Genomic DNA, 13,705 nt, shown 5'->3' with positions numbered 1-13,705 from the left:
AGGGTGGATTTTACTCTTTTCTAGCCCCATTCTATGGAAGAGAAAACAGTCTCAAGGAGGTAACATAACGTGGCCAAGGTCACAGAGCTCGTAGGACTGAGCAGTAATTCAGACCAAACCACTTTGACTTCAGAGCTAGCTGTTCCTTTGCACACTGGGTTTTACTGCCAATAGGGTAAAAATGATACACATTTGTCATGTATGTATAAATGTTTAAGAATTGCCCGGCAGAAAACCGCCCAATGGCTTATCATGCTCTTTTTCTTAGCTGACCTTTTCTCCTTTTCAGTATCTTGGTGAGACGCATCCCCACCTGTGGGCTTCCCACTACCTGATTCCTCAGATCTTGAACCTACAGGATTGATTCCACGGCCACTTTAGAACTCCTCGTGCTTCTCTCTTCACCCAGCCGTGCCTCCCGTGCTGAGAGGGGCTGGCACAGCCAGCGGGCACTGTGCCTGCAGGCTCATCTGAGGGGTGGAGTGGGGTGGGGGAGGCCTCCCATGTTGCTGTTAGTTACCATAATCCAAGCAGTAAATGTCTTCTACTATTTAAGTATTTCCCCGATTCATAGCAAGTTACTTTAAAAAAAAAAAGAAAAAAAAATTCAAGGTCAAGTATTTATTTTGACCGTGGTTAATCAGTAGTTGGCTGTAAATTATTTTCTTGAGAGAGAAGCTTTTTATAAGACTGGGTTAACCCTGATGACTCTGGTAGGGAGGTTACAGATTGGTATCTTGGTACAAATCCTTGGTATTCTTTGTACCGATTATGTTGAAGGACATTATGATTTTATATTTTTGCACTTGGATGTTCTCTTAACTGTTCGGTGTATCATTTTTGTCACTAGTTTGTTACCTTGATAGCTTATAGACACATCTCTTCATTTGTTCTCTTAGGACTTCCTCTCCATTTAATTTTGGTTATGGAGGAGCAAGAGCATCCCTTAGACCAGCAACACCCAAATTTTTAGTGTTGCCTGTGGACGGACTTGCTTGAACTGTGTGTTAAGCATTTTTTTCTTTTTTTTTTTTTTTTTTTTAATTTTTTTTTTCAACGTTTATTTTATTTTTGGGACAGAGAGAGACAGAGCATGAACGGGGGAGGGACAGAGAGAGAGGGAGACACAGAATCGGAAACAGGCTCCAGGCTCCGAGCCATCAGCCCAGAGCCCGACGCGGGGCTCGAACTCACGGACCGTGAGATCGTGACCTGGCTGAAGTCGGATGCTTTAACCGACTGCGCCACCCAGGCGCCCCTAAGCATTTTTTTCTAACACTGGTACCTAACATGTGCGGGAAATAACAAATGCTCAAGAAATTTTTGCTGTACGTGGTTTCATTCAACATTTTTTCCCCTCCTGATTCTTGTCCTAATCTTTTGATGGCAGTAACATTAATAATACTTGGAAAGAACACTGATTCACTGTTGGGGATCATTATAGGCTTATGTTATTTTTTCTCAGTTTTAGAGATGAGAGTAAGAGCTCTACAAATCACTTGGTGGCTGTATTTAAAACTGAGTCTGTTATAGTACATAATAAACCTTTCAGTTACAGAAAGAAAAAGAAAAACGGCTAAAGAGCATCAGATTAAATTAAAATATAGAGTTGGTGAAGTGCTGCTTTGTACTTAGGCCCTGTACTTCTGTCTCACTTTTTTAATGTTTATTGATTTTTGAGAGATAGAGAGTGTGAGCGGGGGAGGGGCAGAGAGAGAGGGAGACACAGAATCCGAAGCAGGCTCCGGGCTCTGAGCTGTCAGCACAGAGCCCGACACGGGGCTCGAACCCGCGAACCAGAGATCGTGACCTGAGCCGAAGCCGGACGCTTAACCGACTGAGCCACCCAGGTGCCCCATCTGTCACTTATAACTTCCCTCTAGACAGGTTTATTAAGGTATGATTGACATACAGCAAGATGTATATATTTAAAGTGTGCAGTTTGATAAGTTTTAAAACCTGAAACCATCACCACAAGCAAGATATTGAACATATCCATCACCCTTAAGTTTACTTATGCCCTTGGTCATCCCTTCTCCCTTCTCCCCCCGTCCCCCCTTTCAACTTACCCATCCCTGGGTGATAGTGACCTGCTTTCTCTCTGTAAGTGAATTTGTATTTTCTAGAGTATTATATACAAATGGAGTCATATAGTCAATATATATTCTTTTTGGTCTGGCTTCTTGCATTCAGTATAATTCTTCTGGGGTCTATCCATGTCATTGTATGTTTATTCCTTTTTTATGCCCGAGCAGAGTTCCAGTGTGGATATACAATTATTTTATTCAGCTCTCCCGTTTGCTAGTGTTGTGCTCTCAAACAACTTAATCTCTATAAACGTTAATTTCTTAATTTTTAAAACAGGAATGTTATCACCTACATTACAGGATCGTTGTCAAATTAATAAAGACTATTGATGTAAAACTCACACTAAAATGTCGGGTACATAGAAAGAGCTCAGTTGGTGGTGACTGCTGTTGTTTGTTTTTACATCAACTCTCTATTTTTAGGCCTAGTTGACTTTGAAACCCGTTTTTTACTTAATGCCTTATGATATCCTCGTTCCATGGTCGTTTTCTCTGACACATGGGATGGATCGCTGTTTCTTTAAGCTTAATTTGCAAGTCATGCTTTCAAATAGGTACCATTATCCGCCTGGAAGTACCTTCCTGAACTGCAGGCGTAGCGTCTTGTACAAAGCCATCGGTCTCTAGGACAATGTCAGTGTATATAAAAATTATCCGGTGTACTTGTTAAAACTTACACCTCCAAACCTCATTTCCAGAGGGTCTGATTCTTAGGTTGTGGTAGAGTTTGGGGAATCTACGTCTTTAACAGGCTCCCCGTTTTGCTGCTTTGGTATCTGTAGACCACATTTCTCGGAAGCACTGTCAGAGAAGTTCATGGCTCACACAATTCTTCATGTATGATGCAGATGTCACAGTGTGCTGCTGCCTCTCAGTGATTTGAGGGCCCACCAAGCACACATTGTTCCCAAGTGTTACTCTTTGCTTACCCCTGATTCAGCAAATATTTACTGAGCAGCTGGTAAGTGCCAGGCATTGAGCTGGTTGCTAGGAAAAGAAAAGGAAATAAGACTGGATCCCTATCCCTATAGCAAAGAAGTCCTGCCACACGTGTAATTATTTTTTTGGAAGTCCCCAAACTATGGGAATCCCCAGAAGGCCTCAGTATTGAAAGCATCTGCAGACGGTTCACTTGAAACATCAGTCTGCATTTCAGCTACAATAGTAAAGGTTGGGAGTTTGTTTGTTATTTTTCTGTTTAAACATTTTTAGCTCCCAAGGAGCTTTGAATGCTTTTTGTTGTTGTTATTTGGTTAATCAGCATAACATTAAGAAGACAGCTTAACATTAAAAATAATCTGTGCTTGGATGTGTAATTTTGAGGCTTGTTAAGGCTTGTGAGCATTCTGTTGAGATGGACCAGCCTGTTCCTTTTCTGAAACACAGATATAGGGTGTGCAACCGGCCTGGACTGGGTTTCAGGAAGACACCATCAACTAGTGTCCTGATTATTCTCTTTCCTGAGATACATGATGAAAGGTGGCAAAGCCATTCCCCGAGCGGTGATTGCGGCAACATGAGAGGAGGCCGGGCTGCTTGGGTTGTGTGCAACCGAAGCCAAAACTGATTAAGGAGAAATCTCTTGGGTGCTGGGATGGGAAAGTGGCTTCTGCCCGTCTTTATCTCAGTGTAATATTGCTGCCCATTAGAAAAAGCAGATCCTGACCTTAACAGGCTTTCTGGCTGAGCTGAGCAAAACCTCTGTTTAAAGGCAAGCTCATATTTTTTTTCAGCTGTAATGCAGGAACTTTTAATTGTCTTTTTTCTTTATTCCTAGCCATGTCCCTGCTTTTAATTAGTTGTGTATATAGCAGAGTGAATCTATGACTAGAATGAGGAGATAACTTCTACTATTGATTTCCTTGCTGTTTGATCCACTTTTCTCCTAAAGTTCTAGAAAGACTCCCAAAGCTTAAGATCTAGTAGCATTTTTTTCTCCTTCAACTTTGTTTCAAAGGCAAACAGGTCTCCCATGTGAATGTGATGTTTTCAAACATGTCACTACTTTGGAGGTTTGTCAAGAAGTGCAGGTCTGTGTCTTGTGGACTGTGTTCACTGACATTGTAGGGTGACCCTGTTGAGAAGTTAATAGGATTCATTTTAAAGGCCTATGAGAAATGAAAATAAGTTGTTGTTTTTCCAAAGCTTCTCTCTGCAAATTATTAAGTCTAAGATATGCAGCCATAGGTAGAAGGGCTATTGGTTTTATGGCAAGGGAATTTCATGCAGTTAAACAAGTATTTATTAAGCACCTACTGTGTACCAGTCTATATACAAATCATCGGTACCAGGAGGAATGCTACGGATGGTCAAGATATGACCCAGTGTTCAAAGTGATTCTAGTAAGTCCAGTACAATGCAGTGTAAATGGATTTGGTTATACTCAAAATCTGGGAGTTGGAACTATGAAAAGGGTTCCTGGTCAATGGAATCAGCTCAGTGTTTCCTCCAGGGAACTCTACTTCCTGGCCATGCAGCCTTGGGCAGGTTACCTCACCTCTTTGACTCATTTAGGTAGTTGTAGAAGTAATGCCCCCTAGGACTGATGTGAGGGGTTAAGGAGACGGCATATATGCACAGTGTCTGGGATGGTGTTGAGCTCGTGTGGTCTGTATCATTAGTGCCGTCATCTGGCTCGGCATTCAAGGGAGGAGTGAGTGAACAAGAATACAGCGTAGCTCAAACAGACCCAAAGGCAGTAGGCAGACAGTTGGGAAAAATAAGTAAATTCAATTAAAAGACCTTCGTACAAGGCAAAGATTAAATTTTTAAAAGGAAACTCCCATCTTTAAATCTACTGACCTGTAATTCGTTCATAAATCAAAGTACTCTGTGAGTACATGTGTGACCATAAATTGATATGAATTTATTGAAGTACGTTTAACTCTAAGAATCCAAGGAATTCCAAGTGTATGGTTAAAGAGCAAAACTCGGTTTTGGGTTCATCTCTCAGAGTTCTGGTACACGATAGCCATAAGTGAACCTCAGTCTGCTGCAGTATGTGACACCCTCTGTTCAGGCAGATACGCTATTTCAGAAAAGGGCTCACCGCACGGCGGAGCCCCAGGCAGCTTCGGAGGCTGATGGAGTAACAGTTAAAATGCTGGCTCTGGTGCCAGGTCCCCAGTAGGTTCTGGAAGAAAGAGCAAAGAGCAGGGCTGTCCAGGCAACTGACTGCTCCCTCCTGGCCCTTTCATCAGCCCACCCCTGCTCATCTTCCCAGATGGTCACACCCTAGCGTCACTGCTGAGCAATGAAGTTAACAAATGTTTTAATTTCACTGCTGAGCAGTTCTGCCGAGGAGGAGACAGCAGAGAGGATAATGAGAAGCACATCAGATGCCACCATTGATGAAAGCTTTTCTTCCCCACCGGCTCATGTGATAATGCCCGACAAATTGGATACTGGAGAGAGGTGGATTCGGGATATTCAGAGAGCTTCGGGTGAAAGAACGCCGGCTTCGGATAGAAGAGGACGGCTAAATGCTGTATCGGTTAAGATGCATCGAAGAAAGAGTGGAAGGAAAGTGAAAATGAAGAGGGAGAAACCCGTTAGTTAGTAAGGGCATTAGCACTGAGTGGGTCTGTGTTAGTTATTTGTTGCCCTGTAACAGATTAACATTTAGCAGTTTAAAAGAGCACACATTTATGACCTCGCCGTTTCTGTTGGTCAGGAATCTAGGCATACCTGGCCGAGCCCCTGGCTCGAGGTGCCTAGGAGGTCTGTGTCAGGGTGCATCAGCCAAGGCCGCAGACAGCCCCTGCCTGGGCTGGGTTGGAGTAGGGGTGGGGAGTGTCTCGTTCTAAGTACACCCACGTGACTGTTGGCAGGGTTCTGAAGACTGACTTCCAAGCCCGCTCACTGAGTGTTGGCCGGAGACATAGTTCCCGCCACGTGGGCCTCTCCGTAGGGCAGCTCACAAAACGGCAGCCTGCCTCGAGAGCCAAGACGGACAACACCCACATAGACGAGACGGAAGTCCTAGAAACTTCGCCTCAGAAGTGCCATCCCGTGACCCCTGCCATATTCTTTTCCTTAGAAGCATGTCATCAGTCTCAGCCTGAGGGCACGAATACCTGGTGCCGGGGATATTGCGATCCTTTTAGAGGCTGCCTACCTCCTACTGCCATCAGGGAAAAGGCATTCTCTGAAGAGGTTTTAGGTGGACCAACAAAGGTACAGAAGGCTGAATAAATGTGACTGAAGGGGATTAAGCATTCAACTGAGTTGGTATCTCGTTTGTCTCTTGTTATTAAAATAGAGACAAGATGAGTTACTTCAGGTTCTTGGAAGTTACTTAATTCACTTAATATGGATTCCTAAACTGGGTTTTATCTGAATTTACTTTTGTACCTGACTAAAAATCCTAGGAACCTTGTCTTTCAAGTTTAACTTGGCTTTCTACAGCCATTCTGTGATCAGAAAGCAAGCTCAAGCAAAGCCAAGAAACACAAAGCCTAACTCGTTCCTAATTCCTGTTTATTTGGGAGGAGGAGAAAAGGATAAACATCTCTCTCAACAAAAATTTTAAACCTGTAATTACTACCAGAATTGATAACTATCTAGATGAATTTAGCAAGTGTAGATTTTCATGAGATCCTTTCATGTTGTCTGTGTGTGTAGAAAACCATAACTTTTTGCTTTCTTGTGCAAAAACTCTTCTTTTATAGTATCGACACTAAAAATCATCAAAGGTAGGTTATAGTTTTGCCAACTAGAAATACAAAGGCTATGCACGTGAAATTAACTTTCGGTTCCTTATTTTTAAAAGTAAACCCATGATTGCTAAAATAGAAATATTAACCCTTCTTTCCAGTTGGCCTTCCTCCCGCTGATTTTGTTTTATTTCACCACCAGAGTGGCTGATATTTTAGTACTCCAGGGTTAGAAGAGTCCAGATGGTGGCACTTGGTGCCAAGACCTCTGGAGGATAAGGCGTTTCTGGTGGAAATTGTGCGGCTCTAGACTTAAACGGAAAGCTTCGGATTAGAGAGCTAGCTTTCAGGGGGATCTGCCTAGAGGTGATATAAAAAGTATATGTGTGAGAGCTTTTCCAAAGGGAGAGCATAATGGAAGAAAAAGGACAGAGTTGAGACCAGTTTTTGGTACTGCTGATAGGTAGAAGTTTGGAAGGAAAGCCAATGAGGAAGGCTGAGAAGGAGGGGTCGGAAAGGCCGGTGCTTATCCACACCAAATGCTTCAGTGTTACAAAGTCAGAGGAGCCCGGGGCCCCTGGGTGGCATCCTACTCTTGATTTGGGTTCGGATCACCATCCCAGAGCCATTGGATCAAGCCCCGTGTCGGGCTCTGTGCTGAGCGTGGAGCCTGCTTAAGATTAATTTTCTCCCCGCACCCCTCTCTGCTCCCCCTTCCTCTCTCCCCGTCTCCCCCACTCAATGTCGTCTCATGCAAGGGACACAGAAATGCCATATACCACAGAAAGGCCAAACAGGCAGGGATCAAATTGGTTAGGGCCTCACTCTCCAAATCCGAAGAGCATGGGGTTCTTGTGGCCGGCTGATCTCTCTTGTTGGTTACTTGTGTTCACAGACTATAATGGGGTGTCTTGAGGGTGAAGAAGGACGTTCAGCATTCCAGAGAATCCTGGATAAAGTAAGAGATGAGAGCCTGGATGTTCAGACTGTCGTGTCTCTGTTGAGGCTATACCAAGATTCCAATCCTGCAGTAAAGGCAGCGTTGTTACACAGAAAGCCAGAAGACGTACAAGCAGCGCAGCCAAAAGGTAGGAGAAAACCCTGTCCACCCAAGTGGCTTGAGTTTTATTCTGGGAAGATGCTGTCAAGTTTGCTCCAGTGGCTTAGTTGCCACGAAGTGATTTTCCACATCAGTTCTGCCCGTAATTCCAGAAGCTGCCTGTTAAATATATACAACCTAAACTTGAGCCTCCATTTCTATCCCCTAGTTAACTAGTCCGACACCTTGAAGTTGGAGCAGACGGTCCGTGTTCTCCTGCCCTTCAAAAAGCCACACGTCCCAGGGGCGCCTGGGTGGCGCAGTCGGTTAAGCGTCCGACTTCAGCCAGGTCACGATCTCACGGTCCGTGAGTTCGAGCCCCGCGTCAGGCTCCGGGCTGATGGCTCGGAGCCTGGAGCCTGTTTCCGATTCTGTGTCTCCCTCTCTCTCTGCCCCTCCCCCGTTCATGCTCTGTCTCTCTCTGTCCCAAAAATAAATAAAAAACGTTGAAAAAAAAAATTAAAAAAAAATAAATAAATTCAGAAAAGCAAAACAAAAAACAAAAAACAAAACAAAAAAAAAAGCCACACGTCCCAGTCAGTGTTCTGACCGCCCAGGTCACGTGAACTGGTTTGCCAGCAGCACTTGCGGCTGAAGTTTCTCTCGCTTGGGTTAGGTACAAAGCAGTGGCCTTGCCAACCAGAAGTTAACCTCTGGCTGGCTCTGCAGCTTTGTGTTTCGACAGATAAATGAAACATTTTTCCTTTCATAGAGTTTAAACAGAATAATAAAGTATTTTCCTCTCCAAAAAGAGATTCTGCATTCGGGTGCTCAAAATAGGCTGAGAATCACTTTCCTATTCTGTTAGATCTCTCTTGACAAACCATGCTGTCATTTTCTTCAAATTGACTAGCTTCTCTGGTGTGTGTCTCTTTCTCCCCCAGGGAGCACAGAGGAGGGGAAGACCTTGTCTGCTCTGTTACTGGAACACAAAGAGGACCTGATCCAGTGTGTCACACAGCTGAGACCCATCCTGGAGTTCCTGGAAACAGCCAAGGAGGAACTCCTAACTGGCGCTGAGAGAAGGGTAACCGTGTCAAGCATTTCTTCCTCCCTCCTGAATCTGCGTAGCACAGTTTTTAACCTCTCTGTGGCACGTAGCATTTTCTCCCTTGCAGTGTTTCTATGCCCGCTGCATAGAAAGCACCCTGAGGTTCACGTTCTTGATCCACGTCTCTTTGTACCCCCTGCAGCAGCTTGCTGAGGGCCTCGCACGTCATGGCGTACAATTAAACGCTTAGATGTGTGGGTGGGTGCACAGTCCTGCTCCGACTCGGTGAGTTTTTAATATAAAAGTTGCCTCAAAGGTTAAAACATCCAGGCACATTTGTAATTATTATGACACTTTCCTTCTTTATAGAAAGGGTACACTGTTCATCGGTAGGAAAAAGTGGGGAAACCAGCAAAAACAAAAGAATTCAAATCTGTCACCGTCTCGCCACTCCACGGTGACCACTGCTGACGTTTTGGAGCACGTGCCCCTCCGTATTCTCGTTTGAATCACCCAGAGACAGGCTTAGTAGCCAGGATAACCTGGTGTTTCTACTTACTGTACTGCGACTACACTTCGTCCCCGTAAGCTGGATTTTGGTAGCTGCATTGTATTCTGTTTAACGGACACACCATAATCCATTAGTTGTTTGTGGCGGCAGATCTGTTTCCAATTTTTTTTGCCATAATAAATGAGGTGGCAGAGAACATCCTTGCATACACATCTTTGCATACCTCTCAAATTCTTTCCTTCGAGTAATTTCTAAGAAGTAAGATTTTGGAACAGAGAGTGTCAAAATGTTCAGGTGTTTGCTCTCTTTTGCCAAATTGCCCTTCAGAAAGGTTGTGCCAATTTACTCTCCCACCAGCCAGCTACTCAAATCCTCATAAAACTGCTAGCATGACTTCTCAAGTCAACTAGATAACTGTATTTGTTGGTGTTATTGATTTCAACTTTGTGCTAAAAATAGTTTCATATCTGGAAGGAAGGAACAGGGACAGAGCACTTCTGTGGCATCAGTTCTTAAAACTATGGGAAGTGGCTTGTATGTTGGGGAGAGAAAATGTTTAGAAAGTAGTGGTAGAATGGCTGAGCACTGGATTAGTAGTGAAGACTGGCTCCTACCTAGATTCTCTGTTTTCAGTGATCTGAAACTGGAGTTTTTTCATACCAAATGGGAGCAATCTGTAATCTCAAAATTATGTTCTATAAATTCTGTTTCCAAAATTATAACTCCTTTACATTTCTTAGAGAAAGACAATATACAAAATAAGGTTAAACCTCTGGTTTCTCCTGAGACTTAAAATTAAATGTAATTTCAGGCACTCAGTTTAAGTAAGTTGCTGATAGCTCGAGAAGTACCTGATTCCCTGTGTTTAGGGATTTCATTCGATTACTCATTCAAACCTTTTCGTTATTAGCTGGATTGAATGTGTCCTTTGAACTGTTTCATTATCTCGGTGAAATAGCATTTATAGGAAGAGCCCAAACGGAGCCGCATTCCCTGCACCAAGACAGACCACGCTATCATTTTCTTCTGTCACTTTCAGTTTACTTGACAGAAAGGACTGAAGGAGAAGAACTTAAATTAGTTCTAAATCGCAAAAACACTTCTTAGAATCGGGGTTCTACCAGAGCTTCATTAAGCTACTTCTTCTCATGAAAATTGAAGCAAAATAATAAAGCAGGAGTGTAGAGGTGCATGTTGATTCGAATCGCCACCGTGTTTTGACATGGTGTGGGGCGTTCACTCAGCCCTTTTAGAACTTTTCCCTGTTACGGGATGATGCTAATCAAGGCACCGTGGCCCTTATCTACCCATACCCTGGGTTCTGTAGGAAATGGTGAATAGAAATGTCTTTACTTCAGGATTGGAAACAGTCACAAGGAGGGTAACCTTACAGTTGTCTTTAACTTACTGCTTACTGTGTGCTGAGGACCTTTGAAACATTCCTCAGTTCTGCCCTCGCGGCAATTCCGTGCCGTCATGGATGTTACTCTAATTTTAGAGATGACCAAACAGGAGCCACCTGGGTGGCTCAGTCGGTTGAGCACCCGATTTCGGCTCAGGTCACGATCTCACAGTTCGTGAGTTCTAGACCCGCACTGGGCTCGCTGCTGTCACACAGAGCCTGCTTCGGATCCTCTATTTCCCTCTCCCCGCCCCTCCCCCACTTGCGCTTTCTCAAAGATAAATAAACATTTAAAAAGACAATAAAATAAAGGTGAAGAAACAGACACTCGAGAAGGTTAGGCAGCTCACCCCAAGACACAGCTGCTGGGTGCCAGTCCTGGAACTCAGGAAGTCTAAGCAAAGCACAGTTCTCTTAACCGCTGGGCATAGTGCTTCCTAATCATACCAATAGCCACTATCGTTTAAAGATCACATGTGTCCCAGAAGTTATGTCGGGCTCTACAAATAGCGACTTCACTTTATAGACTCCTAATAACCGCTGTGCAAGGGCTGTTGTTATTCTCTTCTTCCACAGGTAGGAAGATAAGGTTCAAAGAATTAAATAACTCACCCAGGGTCACACAGGCAATACATTTTACGACTGGGGTTCCTACTAGGCCTGTCTGGCTTTAAAGCCTGTACCCACTCTTGACAGTTTCTGGCCGCCTCATTATGTATCAGAGAATTACTTAGGAACTAAGACATAGCAGTGAAATCAGTATGGGTTTTAGATAGAGACACTTTCACTTTAAATTATGATTCATTTAGTAGAAATCTAGTACATATTAGACATTAAACAAAGAGAATGACTGTGTTCTGTACTGACGAGGAACATGACAGCTTAATTTATAACGTATGCACTCCTTTCGTATGTATATAGGTGTTCCTTTCGTATACGTAAAACCAATTTGGTTTTATAACTACATTTACTTTTCAATGGGAGTTAATTTGACAATGGCATCCTCTGGCATGCAACTGTGACTGACCTGCTTCACTGTTTCTCCTGAAAGCTAGCATTTTCCCAAAGGAAATTTGGTTACTGGGAATCTGTAGATTGTATGTGTTGAAATAATCTCCCACATTATCTATCAGTTCCAGAAGAGCCTAGTTCCACATAGTGAGTCGTAGTCCATTAGGACTATTTTAATAGGAAAATAGCTGTAAAATAACAGTCATTTGTTTTACTTTTCAACCTTTTGCTGGAACCCTGTGTCCTTTTGACTCAGTAAATCCTCTAGCACACCGAGGAAGAAAAGGGGGCAGAGGTGGGGGCTGACGACTGGAGCTGATGTATGTGCAGAGCTGATAAGAGAGATCGAGAATGCAGAATCCACGAGAAAAACCATCCAGAAGTGCACTTTAAATCCATCATTTCGGAGGCCACAGACTAACGTGTAACTTATCTGGACATTCAAATTGCTATGCAAATAAAGTAAAAGGAAGTAAAATAATAGGATTGCTCTGAAATTGCAGCCTCTTACCGTGGTCATGTACTGTACTGAACAGAGGCTGAAAACCACTGTAACTGTACTCATTAATTTCCAGTCTGTTTCTCAGTGTCTGTGTCTGTGTCTGAACAAATCAGATCTGAAGAACAACGTGAGAGGTCAGCTACCTGCTCTGCCACATAGGCCTCGTGCAGGAATCTTCTCACAAAATGCAAACCACTGGGGAACAAAGAATGTACACAGACCTGCATTTGAGAAGGAAGGATTCTCACAGAGCCGTTTGTTTGGAGAATGCTCGGGATTTGTACTGACACAACACAAAGAAGAGACCATGGGAACAGTGGCACTAGAGACGGCAGAGGAGGACCGGGGACGGGCGCCTCGTCCTTCCGTTTTGCTGGGCTCGCCAGCAGTGTGTTAGATGCACCGCGAATCGCTAGTAACCAGTGTCTGCCCGATTGCTTGCCGCTGCAGGTGATCCTGAATTGCTGCGAGGGCGGGACCCCCAAGGAGACCGTAGAAAAGCTGCTGCACAGAATGTCTGAAGACAAGACTCTGACTGCAGAGAGTTTGGTAAAACTCCTTCAGGCTGTGAAACCGACGTCCCCAAACTTGGGCCTTCTGCTGGAGAATTTGCAGAAATTAGCCACTTCGCCAGGCACCACAGGTATTAGTTAATTGTCGGCTCTCTGGACTGGAACCTCTCCCAGAAAATTAGAGCTTAAACACCCTTTTGGCTCCATGCTGGGGAGATGAGATAATGGTAGGAGATGCCCTCGTGAAACAGAAACTAGCTGTCAGAGATCAGTGATCCTCCATAGTTCTGGAGTGAAGATCTGGAATCTGAGAATTGCTCTTCTCCATCACGTTTCCCTCATGATGTTCCTGTGGTTCGGGGTTTGTTAAGGTGTGGTTTTTCCAGGGTTGCCTCACATGGCACCCGTGAATGCCTAAGGAGCAGACGGGCTCACAGAGCGCATGGTTTTGACAAGCTGTGTTCGTAAATACAAGCAGCAAAGACTCAGATCTTGATTTTCCCACTCCCGTTTGAGTGCTGTTTGGCTCTGGCAGTCCCCCGGATTAACCTTAAGCCCCTCATGTACCTTCTGTCTGGGGGAAGTGAGTCCGTGTCCCAGCCCTTAGGATAATGGGCCAAGTCTAGCCAGTTCTCCCCTGTCCCAGAGCACTTGAAACTGACAGGGCTTTCAGAGAAAGGGTAGTTGGAAAACGAGAGAACTTTTTTCTAGCTTATAGAAATAATGAATACTTATAGACTTGAACAATTTAAAAAATAAAGAAGGAAACAACCTCGGACCCTACCACTTGATTATTTTAGTGTTAAGACATTGACCTATTTTGTCACATTATTTTTACAATGTTGAGATATTCTATCATATTTTATAATTTTATCATTTCCTCCAGTATACCATAAGCATTCTCCCCCACATTTCGGAAAACTCCCTGTAACCCT

The 13,705-nt window shown here is 43.8% G+C and overlaps 1 protein-coding gene across 3 annotated transcripts in view; it reads left to right on the top strand.

The window, feature by feature from the left end:
* ZBTB40 (zinc finger and BTB domain containing 40) overlaps positions 1-13,705 on the top strand; it is an 80,355-nt gene that overhangs the window by 43,804 nt on the left and 22,846 nt on the right. For all 3 annotated transcript variants that reach the window (XM_049617858.1, XM_049617857.1, XM_049617859.1), the window contains exons 4-6: positions 7,638-7,830; positions 8,726-8,868; positions 12,709-12,901. In XM_049617858.1, the coding sequence (XP_049473815.1) occupies positions 7,638-7,830; positions 8,726-8,868; positions 12,709-12,901 (529 nt within the window). The remainder of the gene's footprint in view (positions 1-7,637; positions 7,831-8,725; positions 8,869-12,708; positions 12,902-13,705) is intronic.

This window comes from Panthera uncia (genome assembly GCF_023721935.1).
Source record: "Panthera uncia isolate 11264 chromosome C1 unlocalized genomic scaffold, Puncia_PCG_1.0 HiC_scaffold_4, whole genome shotgun sequence".
In the NCBI taxonomy this organism is placed as follows: domain Eukaryota; kingdom Metazoa; phylum Chordata; class Mammalia; order Carnivora; family Felidae; genus Panthera; species Panthera uncia.
This window is presented reverse-complemented; position numbering and strand designations above follow the sequence as displayed.